Source organism: Sinocyclocheilus grahami, unplaced genomic scaffold (genome assembly GCF_001515645.1).
Source record: "Sinocyclocheilus grahami isolate Dianchi unplaced genomic scaffold, SAMN03320097.WGS_v1.1 scaffold82.1, whole genome shotgun sequence".
In the NCBI taxonomy this organism is placed as follows: domain Eukaryota; kingdom Metazoa; phylum Chordata; class Actinopteri; order Cypriniformes; family Cyprinidae; genus Sinocyclocheilus; species Sinocyclocheilus grahami.
In genome coordinates, this window is record NW_015505261.1 from 1268954 (window position 1) to 1290199 (window position 21246).

At 37.6% G+C, this 21246-nt stretch overlaps 1 protein-coding gene across 1 annotated transcript; it reads left to right on the top strand.

The window, feature by feature from the left end:
- On the top strand, positions 1–20846 carry LOC107586506 (mucin-like protein). Its single transcript, XM_016273899.1, has 22 exons — positions 1–895; positions 1031–1153; positions 3653–3786; positions 3976–4143; positions 4505–4684; positions 7159–7759; positions 7881–8030; positions 9040–9254; positions 9347–9422; positions 10484–10771; positions 12294–12530; positions 13470–13622; positions 13817–13995; positions 14725–14917; positions 15041–15160; positions 15240–15359; positions 15496–15516; positions 18148–18212; positions 18301–18493; positions 19506–19634; positions 19726–19897; positions 19996–20846. Exons 1-22 carry the CDS (start codon positions 1–3, stop codon positions 20138–20140), a joined length of 4557 nt encoding a protein of 1518 aa, XP_016129385.1. The 3' UTR covers positions 20141–20846.
- Positions 20847–21246: the final 400 nt, after the last annotated feature.

Below are 21246 nucleotides of genomic sequence, written 5' to 3' on the forward strand. Positions count from 1 at the left end.
ATGGTGGGATACACAGGGGATGGTGTATCGCAGTGCACAGATGTGGACGAGTGTCTTGTTGATTACGGTGGCTGCAGGAACAAAGCAAAATGTGTCAACAGTAAGGGGTCTTTCTCTTGCGTTTGTCCTTCAGGCTTTCTTCTAGTCAATCGTACCACCTGCCAGGACATAGATGAATGCCAGATACCTGAAAAGGCTTGTGGTATCAATGAGCAGTGCTCAAACACGGAAGGGTCATATTCATGCCAGTGTAAAACAGGTTTCAGTCAAATCACTGACAATTTAGACTGCTTTGATATTGATGAATGTGAACAGCAGAAACCTTGTCATCAGAATGCCACATGCTTGAATTTAGCAGGCTCCTTTTCATGCACCTGCAATCATGGGTTCTCAGGAAATGGCATTACGTGTGAGGATATAAATGAATGTTCAATTGTGGATATGTGCCATCTACATGCCACCTGCTACAATTATCCTGGTGACTTCTTGTGCATATGTCACCAGGGCTTTACGGGAGATGGTTCTACCTGTACAGATGTGGATGAATGTGCCCTTTCAAATAATACTTGCCCAGACATCTCTGTATGTGTCAATTCCCCTGGAGCGTATGTCTGTTCTTGTCTGAATGGCACAGTAGCATACAACAACACTTGTGTTCTCCCTAGTCGTGAATGTGATCCTGCCTGCCATCCACATGGACTGTGTCATCCTTCACCTTCAGAGCATCAGTGTGTGTGTGATGTGGGATTCAAAGGGGATGGACTTACTTGCTCAGACATCGATGAATGTGAAGAGAATGTGTGCCCAAAGGAAGAGACGCAATGTGTCAATAACCCAGGATCCTTTGATTGCATTTGCAAAGTGGGTTACACTCTTAGCGGAACAGAATGCATAGGTATGTGCAATACACATGCAATTATAAAACCACATTTATATTTACATAAGCCAAGTTCCTGGGTTCAGTTAGCCAGGGAATCGTAGTATTCTTTCAATTTTTTCTTCTCGCATTCCTCTTTTCCTAACCTTTCAGATGTGGATGAATGTGAATCTGGAGTCAATAACTGCAGCAAGTTTGCACAGTGTGCCAACACAATCGGCAGTCACCTGTGTTCCTGTCTCAACGGCTTCACTGGTGATGGAAAAAACTGCTCTGGTAAGTCTTTATTCCATTTCATAATTCATTTTTGCACCTCTTTGCTTGCTTGAAGACTCTCTTCTCAGTCTTTTAGGGATTTTTTCCTGACCCTGACCCTGTCCCATTTTGGATGACTTATAGACATTAATGAGTGCCAATCCCAACATGGAGGATGCCATCCAGCTGCCAGCTGCACTAACTCTCCTGGCTCCTACAAGTGTACCTGTCCCTTTGGCATGACCGGGTCTGGGTTTGATTGCCACGATGTGGACGAGTGTAATGAAAACTCAACTTTGCCTCATAACTGCAGCCGTCTTTCCATGTGCAACAACACAGAGGGATCCTACATTTGCAAGTGCAAGGAGGGATACCAAGGAGATGGGTTTACTTGTGAGGATGTGGATGAGTGCTTGCCACCCTCAATCTGTGGGAACAACATGACCTGCCAAAACTTTCCTGGAACATATACATGCACATGCACCCTTGGTCTAGTCTATGGTTTGGGTACCTGTGTGAATGAGAAGGACTGTAAGAATGTAACCAATGCATGCAACACCCATGCTGAGTGCAAAAACATCCGTGGGTCAAACTATTGCTTCTGCATTGAAGGGTTTCTTGGGAATGGTAGGGACTGTAAGGATATAGATGAATGTAAACAAACAGGGGCTTGCCCAGAGTTGTCCCACTGTTTCAATACAGCAGGGTCCTTTCATTGTGACTGCTGGGGAGGTTACCATTACAACGGGACACACTGTGAAGACATAAATGAGTGCAGTGTAGGAACCTTTACTTGCCCTGACAACAGCACCTGCCACAATAAAGAGGGAGGGTATAATTGTTCATGTAACAGTGGTTTCCTTTACTCAAACAACTCTCTGTGTTTGGATGTTGATGAATGTGCCACAGGGAAAGCACAGTGCCCAAATGCCTCCAACTGCCAAAACACAGCAGGATGGTATTTCTGTGAATGTTGGGATGGGTATGCAGGCAATCAGACAGTCTGTGAGGATGTTGATGAATGCCTGAACAATTCTACATGTTCAGATAACAGTGTCTGTGTCAACACTGAAGGTTCATTTCTGTGCCTTTGTGATCATGGATTCTCCTCTAATGGTACCAGTAGTACTCGATGTGAGGATATAGATGAGTGCTCACACCCAGAGTTCGGCCCACTCTGCACTCATGGGACTTGCATTAACACAGTTGGCTCATTTTACTGTGCTTGTCACAAAGGATTCTGGAGCAATCACACTAGGTGTCTTGACATAGATGAGTGTGAAAAGAATGAATCCATATGTCAACCTCACTCTACATGTGTCAATATCCCTGGGTCTTATGAATGTAACTGCAACTTGGGTTACGTTCTTAACAGAACCGAGTGTCAAGACATTGATGAATGCCTAGCAAATAACAGTCCTTGCACTGCCAACGCTGTATGTGTAAATACAGCAGGGTCTTTCCAGTGTCCATGCGCAACCGGTTACGAAGCTCAGGGCCGAAGATGTACAGATATAGATGAATGCCTTTTGAACAGAATTTGCCGTCCCGATCAGGTATGCATCAATAAACCTGGATACTACCAGTGCTCTTGTCCACTAGGACATCATGAGGAAAATGGTACCTGCATCGATAATAATGAATGTGCGAATAACTCTACCTGCCACCCCATGGCAAGATGCTGGAACACAGTGGGCTCATTTACATGCCAGTGTGGTTTAGGTTACACTGGAAATGGGACATACTGTAAAGACATTGATGAGTGTTCCAAATCACCCTTACGTTGCCACAAGTCAAGCCAATGCATCAATACCCCTGGATCTTATGTATGTGTATGTGCACCAGGTCTTATTGCACTAGGGTCTCTTTGTGTGGATCTAGATGAATGCCAGTCCAATAAGGGTGGATGCCATCCTGCTGCCACATGCTACAACTCCGTAGGTGGGTTTCAGTGCCAGTGTGGCAACGGATGGGATGCCTCAACCAGAAATGGGCATGGAATGGATGGATGCATAGACCGGAATGAATGCGGTGTGACTCCTGACGTGTGTTATGGCAACAGAATATGTACCAATTTCATAGGATCTTACAGCTGTGCCTGCTCTACAAGAGATAGCCACTGCCCACAGCTGCCGCCAATGGGTGGGGTATTATATTACAATCATGAATGCAATATTTCTATATAAAAATTCTATTTATTTTTTTCTCATTCTCTCTCTGTCTCTTTGTGTGTCTCTCTGACATTTGCCACTTTGGTGCTAAAATACTTTGGTGCAAGTAAATGATGCACACTCATATGACTTGAGATTCCTGTCATATCTTAAACTTAATGAACTTAAACTTACCTCAAACTTATTTTCCAGACAGAGAATGCCAACTTGTTATGTTGTGTACTGGTCAACATAATCACACAAGTTTTTTTTTTTTTTGGACCAGATGGTGTATTGAGCAGTGGCTAAATGCCCATGATAACCAGCCAAACCTTGACCCCATGGGGTGCATTTTTATATATTTTCACAGAAAGTGACCTGTATCCATTTGGAGAGGAAGCCGGTGATGCTTGGTTGCCAAAGACAGAGGCAGATGGAAATTCTCCATACATCTCTCCTCCTGCAGGCTTTCCATTCATGGGCAAAATATATGAGCGGCTGTTTGTAAGCATCCACAATTTACTTTTCTTGTTTTAAAAGCAATATAATGGTGAGCAGCGTAATATATCTGAAATAACCAAACTACTATACCATACATAGCTGTTATGGGAAACACAGTGGCTACTTACAGTTAGGCTTACCTCTGTTCACATTTTAAAGGTTAATAGTTTCTTGATATATGAACATTCTCAGTTTTCAGATAATGGCTTGGTGCAGTTCCAGTCGGTCAGTGAGAATGAGAAACTGTTGCTCCCTACTCCATTCCCAGAGGGTTTCAATGGTAATGAGGGCCATCCCATGCTGGCTGCGTTCTGGGACGATGCTGACCTTACCCTTGGCGATGGAAAACTGCTATACCAGGTTAGCATTGCAATAAATAATGCAACGTTTTGTGGCTTTGATTCTACTGTGATGTTTTTATTATTATTATGCTGTATTAATAATGTAAAAAATATTATTTTGGTAGTTGAATTTCTGTGATTTGTTGACCTGGTTATGTGGGTGCTGTACCAGTAATAAAATTACTATTTTTAAACAAATGGTGTGCATATTGAGATTAATTAATGCATATTGTAGAAATGATTTCAACATTAATTTAACATTTAACCATTTTTAAGTATCACTCAAGTAAAACTTTCCCTTTTTGTAGAAATCTAACTATTTATTTTTGTGGTAATTACCTTGAAGGAAATCTTGAACATTCTCCCTTTCTGTCCAACAGGAATACAGTCTGCTCAATGTATCTGACATCTATGCTGAGGCAATATTTCAACGAGCAACACAAGATGTTAGCAAATTTGAGACTCAAAGAGGCAAACCCCCCTTTTCCCCAGCCTGGATACTGAAAATCACATGGGATCACGTTTTGCCTGTGTCCTATCAAAAGATCAACTTCTCTGAGGTGAGTGTTAGATGAATGAATACACACAAAGGGAACTACAGCAACAGTAGCTATAATTAAGAGTGTTTGCTACTACAAGCATCACTACTAATATTATTAATATTGCTCATCATTAGAGTTAGTGATTTGAACAAACTAAACCTAAGTATTAAACTTTAGCATGTAACTGATCCTACACCATTTGTACTGCGGACATGGACGATGAATGATACACAAACAGTGGTGGACGAAGTACACAAATCAAGTACTTTAGTAAAAGTACATATCCGTATAGTAAAATATTACTGCAGTAAAAGTAAAAGTACTCCGTTATCAATTTTGAAAGTACAAAAGTACTTGATTTTTTATGTACTTAAGTAAAAAGTACAGATAGATGAATGTCTATTTTGCAATTTTATATAGGCTACTTCTATCATTTAATTTTATATTGGCATATATTTTTTTATAATCCTACTGCTCAAAATGCCTGGGATTTTCCCAAAATAACCAATAAGGAAATATGAAAGTACAAAAGTACTTGATTTTTTATGTACTTAAGTAAAAAGTACCGATAGATGAATGTCTATTTTGCAATTTTATATAGGCTACTTCTATCATTTAATTTTATATTTTATTTTTTTATAATCCTACTGCTCAAAATGCCTGGGATTTTCCCAAAATAACCAATAAGGAAATAATGAAAATAATAAGGAAGATATAATTAGATTTTCATAATGATTTTTGTTCTTCTCAAACCTTGTCTGTGGTGTAAAAACACCCCTGGCCAAATGCCCCCAGAGGGCATCACTTCCCACTTTGATAATTACTGTAGTTACCATGTTCTGAACATCACATCCTTTCTTTTCCCTGAGATGTAATTTATCTAGGTGGTTGCATAAAAATATTTGGACTTTATTTAAAAAAAAATACCTCAATTTAGCACCAGCAAGCTCGTTAGCTAGACAGGTAGCATCAGCTAACATTATTGACTTATTTTCAGCATGGTTATGAATAAACATTTTTCTACACGGCTAGTTGATCCAGATACATAGTAACTTAGGCTATGTGTGCTGACAAACAATATAAAAACAGACGTCGCATAGGGCTAAATGCATAGTATTTTAGTAAAACTGCTAACTTTACAGCAGCGGGGAAGATGAGCGTGCATGAGTTATTTAATTTAATCTGTGTTATTTTAATGTTTTTTTTTACCTAAAACATAGAGACTCTGATGTTAATGTGTCTGCATTCAAGCATTTCAAGTGGGCTTAAATAGACCACCCTTTACAGCAGATTTAGTTCACAAACAACTGACAGCTTTGACCTAAATATGATTTTCAGTTACAATAATTAATAATACAATTCGACATTAGTAACTTACTTTTAACAGTATCAGACGCTTGCGCTCACAAGATCTCCCGGTTCTTACTTGTGAATTCAGTTCACTGGAGACTCACACTAAACGGGTCATTTGAATCAGTGAGTTGTCGACTCGAGAACAGCTGCAATCAGATCATTCCAATTCGTTAATGAATTGTTTGGTGCGATTTGCGAACCGATTTAACGGGTTCATTGAAAAGAATCAGTTCGTTCATGAATCAGACACCGCTTCGTGATATATTATAAGGAGTAACAATAAGTTTTATGAAATGTAGTGAAGAGTACGATCTTATGCTTTGGAATGTAGTGAAGTAAAAGTAAAAGTTACTCAAAAAAAAACTACTCCAGTAAAGTACAGATACTTAAAAAATTTACTTAAGTGCAGTAACGTAGTAAAACTTCGTTACTGTCCACCACTGTACACAAATAGCATGGCTTGTTGAGGAGAGGTGTGCTATTATTTTTCTAAGCAATCAGACGTATTACTTTTGCCTGGAAGATGATACAATTGGTGAAAAAAATCATACATTTACATTAAAATGACCATATCTAGGGGCAAACTCTTATGACTTCTTGTGCCAATAAGAAGCCATAATATTCCCAGAACACCCAGGCAACATTCTAGCAACCAATCACATATCAATTTAAAATGACATCGCAAGGCAAATGAGGAAAGCACACTACAGAACATAAACGTTGCATAAACAATAACATAAAAATTATTTCAGTCTATAGTGGAAACAAAATTGTGGGTTATGGTCTCATCTTACACAATAGGAAAGCTATATCCTTTCTCTCATTAGTTCCTGATATGGGTAGTCAATTTATGGACTTGGTATAGTGTTGCTGTCCCCACCCAAACCCCCACTCTCTGTCCTAGTTTGTATTGTTAGAAAAATCCTGGGAATTGTTTTTAGCAATGACTAAGAGGCCGTTCATGCAGGATGCATTCTTGTTTTCAAAAACAGCTACACAGAATGGAATGGAACAGACCATGGGGTTCTTAAGACAGATATTTCAAAGTTAAAATACTTTTATCCTGGCAAGTAGGTCCTGTTTTAAAGGCCTTTAAATGTTTGTTTGTCTTATAATAATCATCCTAACGTCCTCCACAGACCAACACCTTCCAGTGCATTCTGACCACAGATGGTCTACGTTCATTTGCTCTGCTCCGCTACAGTGACATGAACTGGGGTCCAGGACAGAGGACCAATCATAACGCTCTTATAGGCTACACTGATGGCAAGAGCAACTTTCACAATGAGATTCCAAAGCCACCAGACAACCTGTTTGGCCCAGGAGGGCGTTATCGACCCCAGACTGCCATGGGTAACACAGGCAAACTGGGGCAGCTGGTGTATGACCTGTCAGGCTCTTCTGAAGCCAGCTCGGATCCTCAGAGGCAGTGCCAGGTATGGGCCTTCAATGAGCCAGATCCTAAAGAATGGGCATTAGGACTGGCACCATGTCCCTGCACTCGTGTTCAAGCGCAGGAGGACCTGGCTTTTAGCCTTGAGAATCCACCATCAGAACAGATGGCACAAGTGAGGGATCTGAGAGCTCTTAGGTGGGGGGGCAGCAGGGGCCGTGTCTTTCAGTCTGTCCTGTATAACAAACAAAAGGCAGGAAAGAGATGTGTATATGATCCAGAGGGCCCCCTGCTGGCTGGATACAGTGAACGGTACTTTACTGAGGACAAGATGCAACAACATATAGGTAATGCCATTGCAAATATAATTTCTTCATATGAAGTTTGCAGAGGCTTTGTAATTTGAACTTGTAATCATGTGTTACCTGATTATTGATTTGATTTTTTTCATGCTGTCTTTGTTACTAGACAAGGATCTTTTACCCTTCCAGTGGTGCTGTGTTCAGTCTTCTCTGTGTGACATTTACTTGGCAAAGAGACCACTTGACCGGTGCCAAGGGTACAGTTGGAACAGCTCTGACAGCAGTATACCTGGGAACCGGGGAGCACCAGGCATTGGTAAGAGCTCTAGACCTCGTCAACTCGCTTATGCATGACTACCAGGGGTGTAAACATTTGCTCTGGAAATGATTTGATTTCATTAGGGTTCCTTACTTACGCAACGCATCAAGAAATCTGAAATTTGGTCACAATTTGGTGACATCTACAATTATTTTCAAATTGTGGAGCACAGCACTTAAACTAGATTGGGGATCTGAGTTTGATGGATTAAACATCTGAAAGTATGTCAAGAATTGTACTTTGGATAAGAAATTAATATGTAATACATTTTGTATTGTAGTAAATTATTATTATGGGTGCACAGATATTACATTTTAGCTGATACCAATAAGCCGATAATTATTGTCACGTTATGGCCAGTAAATGATGTATGTTACAGTAAATATATTTTTCAAAATTGTAAATAAAACAAAGAGTATTGGAGTAGATTTTACAAGAAAGTGCTATTTTACTATAGTCTTTCTACTTCACAATTTCACATTTAATTCAGAATGTTTCTTACCATTTCTTCATAATTGTTTATGAAATTTACTAGCAATTTCTGAGTGAAATTTGTTTAAAGTAAATCCTACACTAAATGTTTTTCAGTGTATGCAGTTTACACAAAATTAAAAACAAAACCTTAAGAACTTAAATCAATCATTTTAGATACTACATGCATCACAACATTAAATAGCAGTACGAAATATAGATATTCATTTTGAGCTTTGCTAAAGATGATATTATTAAATTAATAATGTTTTTAAAGATCAGCTGTGTTAGGTGACAGCAAAGGTAATCTAAATGTAAATACAGGGCAAATGAGTATGTATAACTGATATGGTTCCTGTATTGCGCATCATTATTATATATTTACATAATATATGCATTGCATTTTCTTTGTCAGATTCGATCACTTTTACAGCCCTTATGACTACTGCTTGATTGAAAAAAAAAAAAAGAATTGAAGCACATATTGACAAGGAAGTATCTTTAAAGTGTCTCTGTTGCATTCTTTTTCATCCAGGCATGGTATACGGTAGTCTCCACTTTATTACCTTTGACGGGAGTGAGTATACCTTCAAAGGTTTGGGGGAGTACGTTATAGTCCGTCTCTCCTCCAGCACGGGATCAAACATCTTCACCCTGCAGGGACAAACAGAAGTTCTAGTGGTCAACGGGCAGCCCAAACTTGTGCCTGCTCTGGTACGATTAGCCGCCTTCTATCAGGGTGCTGGAAAGGTGAGTCTGACATTTCAGATTAAATATAGATCTACGTGCACAATAAATGAGTGTGTCCACAATGTAAAGGTTGTAAAATGATTTCTCGAAAGGTGGAGTGGCGGTGTGCTGAATCTGGGGAGGGACTTAAGGTCTTGGTTAATGATGAGGCCATTCCTGTGTCTGTTGGTAAGAAGCATTTCAAGGTTTTCGCATGCTGAAGCAAAGAAATAATAATGCTGCCCTTCTATTTACAACAATAATCAGAGACAAAATTCTTTATTATTACTGTTTTCCATATTTTAGAATAATAATCAGACCTATGAAGTAACACAAATGTACATATGGCATAGCATAAGCATCCAGGGATGCATTTTAAATAGTTTTGCAGGAGTTCTCATGTTTCCTTGCTCTTTTTAAGTGCTTTCCCCTCATTATCCGACACAACTCATCCATTAAAGTGTTAGTTTTGTAAAGAATTTTATATCATTCATAGAAAAACACCTTTGACTGGTTATAAATAAAACCTTGATGATAAATGTGACCCTGGAGCACAAAACCAGTCTTAAGTAGCACGGGGATATTTGTAGCAATAGCTAAAAATACATAGTATGGGTCAAAATTACAGATTTTCCTTTTATGCCAAAAATCATTAGGATATTAAGTAAAGATCATGTTCCATGAAGATATTTTGTACATTTCCTACCGTAAATATATCAAAACTTAATTTTTGATTAGTAATATGCATTGCAAATAAGAACTTCATTTGGACGAAAGGCGATTTTCTCAGTATTTTGATTTTTTTGCACCCTCAGATTCCAGATTTTCAAATAGTTGTATCTCAGCCAAATATTGTCCTATCCTAACAAACCATACATCAATGGAAAGCTTATGTATTATATTAAAATTTACACTTAAGACTGGTTTTGTGGTCCAGGGTCACAAATAAATACTTAACAGACCTAAAAGTGTAAAAGAGGCATAACTTGGCTGTGTCCGAAATTGTATACTCTCTAAGTAGGTAATCCTCCCATGTGGCCTCATGGGATAGTATCCATTTAGTGTTAATCAGATGTGCACTTCAGAATCATCTTGACATTTCAGCAAATGTTTTATGAATACTGTGAATTCGGTCATGCTGCTCCTTTCATATGCTGTTTTTTTTGGGTTTATTTGCCTACTATATAGTAGGGATTTCTAAAGCAGCTCCTGTTTTAGATTTAACCGAGTGCTCTCTGCTGTTCTGACAGGAGTGGTGCATGTAAACGAGCGGGGCTTTGCAGTGCGCTGTACCACTGTGAGCCGCTGCGCAGCGGTGTACGGTGAGGGCCTGTATGTGCTCGTGTGGAGAGGCAATGCTGGGAGGCTCAGCGCTCTGGTGGAGGTCCCACAGAGGTTCTACAACCGTACACTGGGTTTGCTGGGACACTGGAGCTCCAACAGGACCGATGACTTCCTGCTCTCCAATGGCCGTATGGTGCCTTCTCTAAACAACAATGTCCCCTCTGAACAGAGTCTGCTTCCCTTTGGACAGTCATGTGCGTGAACTCTTCAGCTAGATTCAGTATTTGTAATAAAATGTTAAATATTGTAGAAACTGCGACTTGATAAAAATGTGTGACTGATACCTTTGTGGAAAAAGAAGTGCGCTTAATTGTATTAAAATGTGCACTGGTAGTGTAGGTGGCTACTTCATATCTTAAAAGTATATATTTTTTAAACTGTACTTGCAGATAATAGGCTATAATATTAAAGAAATAAAGGGCCACTTAAGTTTACTTGAAATCAGACACTTTCATGACTTTTTCTTAACACACTTAGGCCTGTTTTCAGACTAAGCCAGGATTAGGCCATAGTTAAATTAGGACATTTAAGTCATTTTTATAAACGTGCCTTCGAAAAAAAACATTACTGGTGTCCATCTTGACACAAAACAAAGGCATTGATATATTTTAAGATGCAAGTTTCTTTCAGTTGAAACAGCTCAGACTTACATTTTAGTCTAGGACTAGGCTTAAGCCTTGCCTTGTCTCTGAAACTGGGGGATAAGTACACTTAAAAAGTGCACTTTGTAAAAATGTCAAATTAAAAGTTTTACTTTAAAGTACATTTTAAATCATTATGTTTGAATAATGTTTAAAGAAGTACTCATTTTGATGTGTTGACTAAAACACATATATAGTACTGGATTAGCCTATAATTTTAACTGTAGTGTTATTTGATATTGCAGTCAAAGTTAAAATAGTTCAAATTTACTAAGTTGCAACTTCTTCATCGCAAATGTAGGCTATTTAAATACATGACATACAAGTAGCAAAAGCAATGACATTTTATATTGTAGTTTACCATAAATGTTTGTCAGTACATTCAGCAGTACATCTTAACCATATTTCAAAGACAATAGAAGTAATTATGAAATTACATATAATTACAGTTGTTCCTAAGCCCTTCTTGTGGGTCAAAAAACATTTAAACTATAATAACTATAATACATTTTCATTTAATTGTAAATAGCATGCAGTTGCAAGTGTCCAAAATATTACATTCCGTTTGCATTTCAGTAGGTCTATATTATTTCCTTAATAAGTGCTCTTTTTTAAAAGTATCCTTACGTGTACTTTTTCACAAGGGTATGCATTTACCATTATGGCATTCATCTATTTTTAATATTGTGTACCACGGATCAAATAGTATGGAAGAAATATGTACAGGATTCCTGTTAGAATCATAATTTGGAACCAGTCCTATAATGGAATCCTGTAAGAATCGAATAAGTTCCTACTGGATAAATCGGAACTTATGCACAATATTTTTGACTATTTCTTACTGTATTATACTGAAATAATTTGTTGCTGCTGGACAGTTCAAATAAAGAAATCAAATATTTTAGTTTAGTTTAAAGAATTTTTTTTTGTTGAAATACTAAGAAAATTCATATTAGGATCCTTCAGAACTGTCTCTGAATTATAGGGAAAAAAGGAATGCTGTATATATTCCTTTAAGATTTCATTATTGGTCACTGTACTTATGGTTTCTTCCTTGTCTGATTGTTTTCCACAGGGGCAGTTCCTGCTCCAGAGAGTCTTCTGTTGTCAGAGCCTCCTAGTGCTCCATTCAGTCCCGTCATGACAGAGCAACTGATGTCCTCAGTGAGCCCAGACTTGCTGGCCAGACACAGTCAGACCTGCCAGGGCAACATGCAGTGTGTGCATGACATCCTGGCCACAGGAAACCTAATCCTCGGCCAGGATGTTCAGAAAGACCAGCAGCAGCTTCGGAGCCAAGCACAAATTTACGGTTAGCAACTGACCTTCATCTAAAGCACAAAAACATATTAACCTACCTAAAACCTAAACTAAAAAATGAGGTTGGCAAGATGTTTGAATGTTCTGTCTCTTATGCTCACCAAGGCTGTATTTATTTGATCAAAAATACAGTAAAAACAGTAATATTGTGAAATATTATTACAATTTATAATAACTGTTGTTTTAGTTGAATATATTTGAAAATGTTATTTATTTATGTGTTGCAATGTTGAATTTTCAGAGTCATTACTCCAGTCTTCAGTCACATAATCCTTCAGAAATCATTTGCTCAAGAAATGTTTCTTATTATTATCAATGTGCAAATAATTGTGCTGCTTAATATTTTTGTCAAAACCACTATATATACATATATACACATATACATATGGAACTTTCAAAAGAACAGCATATATTTGGAATATAATTATTTTAGATTTCATACATTATGAATATATTTACTCCTAGTTTTAATGAATATAATGCGAAAATACTGTATCAATTTCTTTAAAAAAAATTATAATAATTCTTACGAACCCCAAACTTTTGAATGGTACTGTTTTATGCTTATCACTTGGGAAAGAAAAATCAAAAAGTTGTTCCTAATGAAATTAAATGGAGAACAAAATGAGACTTACGTCTACTGCATCTTAGATTATCCTCCTGAAAAAAGACTTAAGAAGACACCTTAACAGTATTTCAAGCTGCGCTCAGATTTTTAGCACAGTGTATTACAGCACCAAAGAGATCTCAATTTGAACTCAGACATTTCTTTTTAAATTCTTCTAATATGGGTTTTACAATTGTGAATGATAAAATGTTCCTGTTGTTAGTCACAATAATTCATTGATTCTTTCATTCACTCATTCATAAATTCATTCATTGACTGTCTAGGACATTTGAACGACTCTCTCCCTTTGCTTGTGTTCAACAGGAAACCTGCCACCCATTGTGACAGAGCCATTTGTTATTATGTGTAAAGTCAATAGTACAGTTAGAGTTCAGTTCAAGGCCCAGGATCCAAACAGAGACCCAATCACCTTCTCCATTGCCTTACCGCGCTCTCCACGGGTCACCATTGGCAGCGGTATGATTTATTGCAAAGCATACTTTTTATAAACTTAGTCTGCTTACAAAGTAATACACAAATGTCAGTGAGATCATCTGTTAGGTCTATGTCTAAAGCAGTATACTCTTAACTCTAATGTCTGTAAAACTAATGCCATGCATGCTCTACATTTTGGTGCATCGGTATTTCATTGGTTTATTTGTGTTCTGAAGGTGATGGTATCTTCACGTGGACCCCTTCTGGTATTCAGCCAGTCAATCTGACAGTTCAAGTGAGCGATCAAACATCCAGCTCCGTGATCACCCCTGTTCTGCAGCTCTGTAACTGCATGAATGGAGGAAGATGCCAGTACGACAGCGTGGTTGAGAACCATCTGCAGGGAAAGTTTCAGGTGAACATGCAGAGAAGCTTTAGATTGAAATTAAGTGTGATGATATAAAAAAATACAGTAAAAACAGTAATAATGTGAAATATTATTACAATTTAAAATAATTGTTTTCTGTTTGAATTATTTTTAAATGTAATTTATTCGAGTGATGCAATGTTGAATTTTCAGCATCAACGACACATGATCATTCAGAAATCATTCTAATGTGGTGCTGTTCAAGAAACATTTCTTATTATTATCACCAATGTTTAAAACCCTTGTGGTGCTTAATATTTATATACATCAGGAATTCTTGATGAATAGAAAGGTTAAAAAAGAACAGTGTTTATTCGAAAAAGAAATATTTTTAACATTATACATGTCTCAGTTATGTATGCAATTTAATGAATAAAAGTATTTGTTTCTTTTAAAAAAATGTATGACCCAAAACTTTTAACTGTAGTGTATATATCATGAAAAAATCAAAAACTGATTAATTAATTAGTATAGTGCACAATATTTGCCAAAAAATATATATTGGCAATTTTATTTTATTTTAGTTAAGTTCAGTTCAGTTTTTTTATTTGTTTATTTTATTTTACTTACAGCTTTATTTAGAGTGTAAATAAATTCCAGGTGAATTCTATGTTAATCAGTATGTGGCGTTCAGTTGTGTGCTGTGGTGTTCTGGGTAATAATATGTAATGCTTCCTAAACATAGACAAGCATGTTTTTCTGTGTGTCTACATCTAGATTGTGGGATGTCTTTGTCCATCGGGTTTCAGTGGCAAGTACTGTGATAACAGAGTAGATGTGTGTAAAGGCAAACCCTGTTTTCCTGGTGTGGAATGCATAAGACCGAAAGAAGGAGACCTGTTCACATGTGGACCGTGCCCTCATCCGACTGTATACCAGGACAAACAAGGATACAAGTGCTTTGAAAATGGTCAGTAGTTATTTAAAAGGCACACTTATTTTGCTATTCTTCATTGCAACAGCTTCAAATGAGATTTTAGATCCATAATAGTCTTTTTTTCTTAAACCAAGTTTGTCTAACCGTGTCCCACAGACTTCTGCCTCCCTCCGTTCCCCTTCCCCTGTCATGAGATGGCAGACTGTACCAGCACCGGCTACAACTACACATGTAAATGTAAGCGTGGCTACACAGGTGATGGAAAACAGTGTGAAGGTATGCCACAACAATGTACATGCTAACAGTCACTCTCTGAGGCACGCTTGCAGTCACGCATGCTTTATTTCACCCACAGATATTAATGAGTGTCTGGCCCCCTCGGCCTGTCCCAATGCCAAGTTTGAATGTGTGAACATGCCGGGATCAGTGCGCTGCTCATGCCGTTATCAGAAGACCAAAGATACCGACGGCTGTGGTAAGTGGCTTAAATTTCACAACTTATCAACATGACTTTAACTTTACATTTACTGTACACAGGTAACAGACTGAAGAAAACAAAATTTTAATTTTTTTTCCTGTTGTTTCACTTTTGTTTTATTTTACTTTTTTAGGTGACTCTGCTAATCCTACAGGTGAGACTGTGTTTACTTACTTTTATTAATATAGGTTTCATTAGAGAGTGATTTATGAAAGAAAGAAAGAAAGAAAATGAAAGAAGGGGGGATATTTGAATGTCATTATTGAATTTTTAATTTAGAAGTTTAGTTTAATCAACTGAATTAAATTTTGACCATTAACTAACTTACTATAAATTTATTTATAGAACTTACAGGACTCATGAAGTATAAATAAACTGTCAAACATTTTGAACACATTTAAGCCATCTCTCTTATGTATTATTTTCATTCCATCTTAGTTCAGAAAAAGTTGTGATGTTGTGCATGTTTTAATGGGCTGCTTATGATGCAGAGAACAAAATGTAACAAGCATGGCAGGGAGGATCAGACATTTTAAGGTGATTTTACTCAAACTGGCTGAAAAATCATAAAATCAATCATTAGTAGTATGATTTAATTGTTTATCAATATAATAAGACAGGAAGTTCAACTTATGACGACATAATTGGTATCAATGTTCTCGTCCTGATCCTTTTGCCAGCATGGTCTGAAGAATGATGTGGTTCAAATTTGGTGAAAACTGGACCAATGGTCTAGGAGGAGTTCGAAATAGTATGTTTTCAACATAAATCAAAATGCAGGAAGTTCAGCTGATTATGGCATAATTGGTATCGATGATCTCGGCATAATCCAATGAATCTAACAAGACCAGTCACATGACAAGAGACAAAAATGTTTATAAGCTATAAGCATTTTTTGAAATTCCATTATTAATGATTAATGGCTTCATATTAATGGTTTATCACTTTTTACCAATAGGTGGTGATGCTACCAGATCGATGGGTTGTGGTCAGTGTGAGGTGATGATGACACACATAAAGTTTGGTGTCAGTATGTCAAAGCTTTGCAGAGATATAAAGCCACAGATGCAGTTTGGCATCATGCCATCAAATTGTTGATGCGGTAAATGAAAAATATTTAATCTATCAACTTTGGTGAAAATTTGGAGGCAAATTTGGTGAAAATTGGACCAATGGTCTAGGAGGAGTTCGGAGAAGTAGTTTTTCAACATAAATCAAAATGCCAGAAAGGAAGTTTGGCCGATTATGCCGTAATTGATATTGATGTTCTCAACATGATCCAAGGAATCATGAAATGTTTAGAAATGTGTTTTTTTTTATTTCATTATAATTTTTGACCACAAGGAGGTGGTTGAGTAGACACATGCCAAGTTGCGTAACGATATGCCAATGCATTCATAAAATATGGCATTTTTTGTCAAAATTCAAAATGGCAGATGCCCAAAATGGCTGCCATGCAAAGAGACCAGTCTAGTGATTTTTTGGCCAAACCGTTCAGAAGCTATAAGCAAAAATATCTCCTGACCACTGGATGACACTGTGCAGGAAATGCTAAAGCACTGCAGAGATATAGTCTCACATCACTTTGGTGAACTCTTCGACAAATTCATTCACACGTTACTCAGAAACAGTTTGACTGGTCAACTTGGTTTCAGTGTTTGTTTTTTGTTTGTTTTTTGTCAAAATCAGACAAACTGTCTAGGAGGAGTTTGAAAAAGTAGTTTTTTTGAGAAATTCAAAATGGTGGAAAATTTTATGATGGAAAAATATGTTATAAGATGCATTCGTCTAGCCAAGGAATGCAATCATTTTGAGCCAAGGAATCAGAGGAAACAAATATTGCTTCTAGCCCTTTACGGTTCAAAAGTCATTAGCACAAACATGAGTCCAAATTTGGGCAAGTGGTGGCACTAGACGGTTTGAGTTGGAGACTCCAAATTCGGCATGATTCATGTTCAGACTGTCTGCTCTATGCCAAATTTCACAACTTTTTACAATATGGTTCTATGGGCTGCCATAGACTTACAGAGTGGAAGAAGATGAAAAAGAAGAACACCTTTGGTGCTTGGCCCCTAAAAATTAATGACCTGAAGGGGGGATATCAAAAGCAGTGGCAGGGAAAACTGCCCTATATCCTCCCCTGCAAACCGCACCCTAGGTTTCATAATTTAAGAGATTAAATAAATGAAATTCACACGTTACTCAGAAACAGTTTGACTGGTCAACTTGGTTTCAGTGTTTGTTTTTTGTTTGTTTTTTGTCAAAATCAGACAAACTGTCTAGGAGGAGTTTGAAAAAGTAGTTTTTTTGAGAAATTCAAAATGGTGGAAAATTTTATGATGGAAAAATATGTTATAAGATGCATTCGTCTAGCCAAGGAATGCAATCATTTTGAGCCAAGGAATCAGAGGAAACAAATATTGCTTCTAGCCCTTTACGGTTCAAAAGTCATTAGCACAAACATGAGTCCAAATTTGGGCAAGTGGTGGCACTAGACGGTTTGAGTTGGAGACTCCAAATTCGGCATGATTCATGTTCAGACTGTCCGCTCTATGCCGAATTTCACAACTTTTTACAATATGGTTCTATGGGCTGCCATAGACTTACAGAGTGGAAGAAGATGAAAAAGAAGAACACCTTCGGTGCTTGGCCCCTAAAAATTAATGACCTGAAGGGGGGATATCAAAAGCAGTGGCAGGGAAAACTGCCCTATATCCTCCCCTGCAAACCGCACCCTAGGTTTCATAATTTAAGAGATTAAATAAATGATTTTTTTTTTCTTTAGGATGGAACGTTTTTAACGTATCCATGGGCTGGGGAAATCAGGCATCAGCACCGGGACTGAGTAAGGTCAGTGCATATATCTGAGATGTGAAAATGTCAGATAAATTCAGACATGGCATGTCATTAACACTACATCTCACATTAATTTCTGCAGCTGGAGCAGATCCTATCACTGGGTTTCCAGAACAAGTTCTACAACGCCAGTGCTATAGCTCCGGATTCAGCATCAGCAGGCGGGCAGAATGAGTACAGGATCAATGTGTCCAGTGATACGCCGCACTGGTATGTCATGGACTACATGACCCGAGTCAGTCAGTACTACGGCATCCGTTCAGCCTCTGTGGATGGTAAGAACATACCAAAACATTTGATTTTCACTTTTTACATGACTCTGTGTACTGATTGGTTTTGATTGGCCAATCACTGCTTTATCAAAAGTGAGTGTGATCAAACCTGATATTAAGACCAACAGTTGTATTGCCAGTTACTTTGTCTGTTTTTGCTCTGCCAATGAAAACTATTCGAAACAAAACCAGCTGCTGCATGTGATAGTAGAGCAGCTGACAGTAGTTTTGTTTCGGAATGAATCAGTATTGTTTAATGATTTAATTACTCTCTCATCAAGTATCATTTAATGCCTCTCTCATCAAGTATCATCTTTTCTGTCCCTGAATTAATGTTATTGTTGTTATTATTATTATTATAACAGATTTGTTCAGTGAATGGGTGACTCGTTCATAACAAATGTTCTTGAAAGAATCAGTATTTGTGAGCAATATTGTCTGAGTGAATGAATCAATGACTCATTTATAAAGAAAATCACATATTTTGTACCTGAATAAAACCATTTTTGAAGAAACCATTGAACGAATGGTTCAATAACTTGCTCGTAAAGAAAATCACTTATTTTGTTCCTGAATTGATCAGTGTTTTAATTGAATCCTTCAGGGAATGATTCAGTGACCCACTCATAAAGACGGTCCCTTATTTTGTTCCTGAATGCAACAGTGTTTTTGAACAAATCCTTAAGTGATTAAGTCAATGACTCACTAATAAAGAGATCACTTGTCGCCACCTACTGGTGTAAAAATGTAACCGGCAGTAAGACTCAACGAAACATCCCCACCACTAACACACAGACTGACAGACTATCTGGAACACAGACATCAAACGGTATAAACAGAAAGCAAACAGTGCTGTTGTTTTGAATATCATCCCACTTGAAGCACTATTCAAACAATGATATTTGGGTACTGCAATTAAATTACATATAAGATATTAACCTCTAATTCCACTGTGCTTATGGGTTTTTAAGTTCTACTCCTTGTCTTTAGACTTTGTATCCCTTATTTTCTTTAGACCTTGATGAATGTACAACAAAAGAGGCTCCGTGTTCAAAATCAGCCCAGTGTGTCAACACCTACGGGGGCTACAGGTGTGTGTGCAATGGCACTGATCTAAAGGAGGAATCACAGTCGTGCATTTTTGGTAAGAGCATCACCAGAAAACAGTGTTCAGGCTCTGTGTGAGTCTGGTCATTAGATTTTTCATAAAAATTCGTTTTTCTTCTCCACTTCAGACTGGAACAGTGTTAACCGCACAGACCTGACGGGTGCTCAGACTGCGGAGGATAAGAAGTCATTCATTTTGGGGCTGGTCCTGGGCATTGGTATCCCCCTCCTGCTGCTACTGTTGCTGGCGGCGCTTGCCTGCTTCTGTTGCTGCTCACGCAAGAAAACCATCTCTGGGGAGTGAGTGTCCTGATCACACATACAATGACATTTACAACATGTGGATGGTTACGTGCTAGTTCTCAACTCTCTCTCTATCTCTCTCTCTTTTCATCAAGTATTCCTCATCTGCTGCCCGAGTACATTCAGGAGCAGTTCAACCCTCCGTTCAACTTTGACGACCCCTCTCTGCACTACATCACCCACGTCAGCCCACGTATCCTTGATAACCTCACTCCTCAACAGAAGCGCCGGTATCGATAACACAGGCCCTGTGTGGTTCATGCAGCATCAGTGCAGATGTACATTTGTGTTTAAAAGAAATCCCAGTATGATATTATTTATATTAAACAGAGACCGCTGACTTTTTCGGTCATGTGTGAAAGTGAAAGAACACATGCAAACCAAACATAGAGCAATCTGTGAGCAACAAGCTCTGCTGAATTATTACCTCTTGTAAAGAAAATAATGTATAAAATATGCATTGTTCTCATCAAATTTCAACAAAATTATCAGTTGGCATGCATTAGTTGCACTTCTGTAGCACTGACCTTAAAAAACAAAGCTACCGTTTAAAGATGTTTACGTAAGAGGAGAAACATCTGAACTTTAGTTGCAGGTATTGCTGCAAATATGGTTAAATTTAGGGAAATTAGGCACATTTTATGACCACTCAAAAATTTTAAAGGTCTGGATGCATTTTAGTAATACGAATTGTGGTCAAATGTGCATTAATGTTATGAAATAGTCAAATGCCACAAAAATTGTTCTGTAATACATTTTCCCCTTAGTTTGGGGGTGAAATATGGCATTCTGCATGGACTTTTTTATGGAATGTATGTCTCTGGTCAAAATTTTCCTGTTGAAATCAAAGCAACTGAATGTATGTATGTTGTCTAGAAGCAAACATAAGGCACCATCAAACACTTTGTCTTAAAATGCTTAGCAATGATTATGATATTTCTACACCCTCTAGTACTCTTTCCTCAAATAAAATAAATTAAAAATAACTTTTTTAATAGACTACTGGATGTTTCCTTTTAAAAACTGAATGTGTGAGGAAACATGATTTTTACTGCATACAGTGGGGTCTAAAAATCTGAGACAACTAATGAATATACATCTATTTTTCATTATTTTCTGCTAATTATAGTAGTTTTTATTACTAGCGTAACAATTTGAGTAAAATATATTTAGCCTAAATGTCTTTCATTCTGCTATAACAGGGTTTCCACAAAAATATTAAGCAGCACAACTGTTTTCAACATTGATAATAATAGGAAATGTTTCTTGAGCAACAAATCAACATTAGAATGATTTTAAAGGATCATGTCACACTGAAGACTGAAATAATAATGCCGAAAATTCAG

Excerpts from the sequence above, each read along its gene's own strand:
- LOC107586506 (XM_016273899.1), top strand. The coding sequence starts at position 1 with ATGGTGGGATACACAGGGGATGGTGTATCGCAGTGCACAGATGTGGAC. Across the intron at positions 8,031-9,039 it reads CCGGGGAGCACCAGGCATTG|GCATGGTATACGGTAGTCTC; the intron begins GTAAGAGCTCTA and ends TTTTTCATCCAG. Across the intron at positions 14,918-15,040 it reads ATACAAGTGCTTTGAAAATG|ACTTCTGCCTCCCTCCGTTC; the intron begins GTCAGTAGTTAT and ends CGTGTCCCACAG.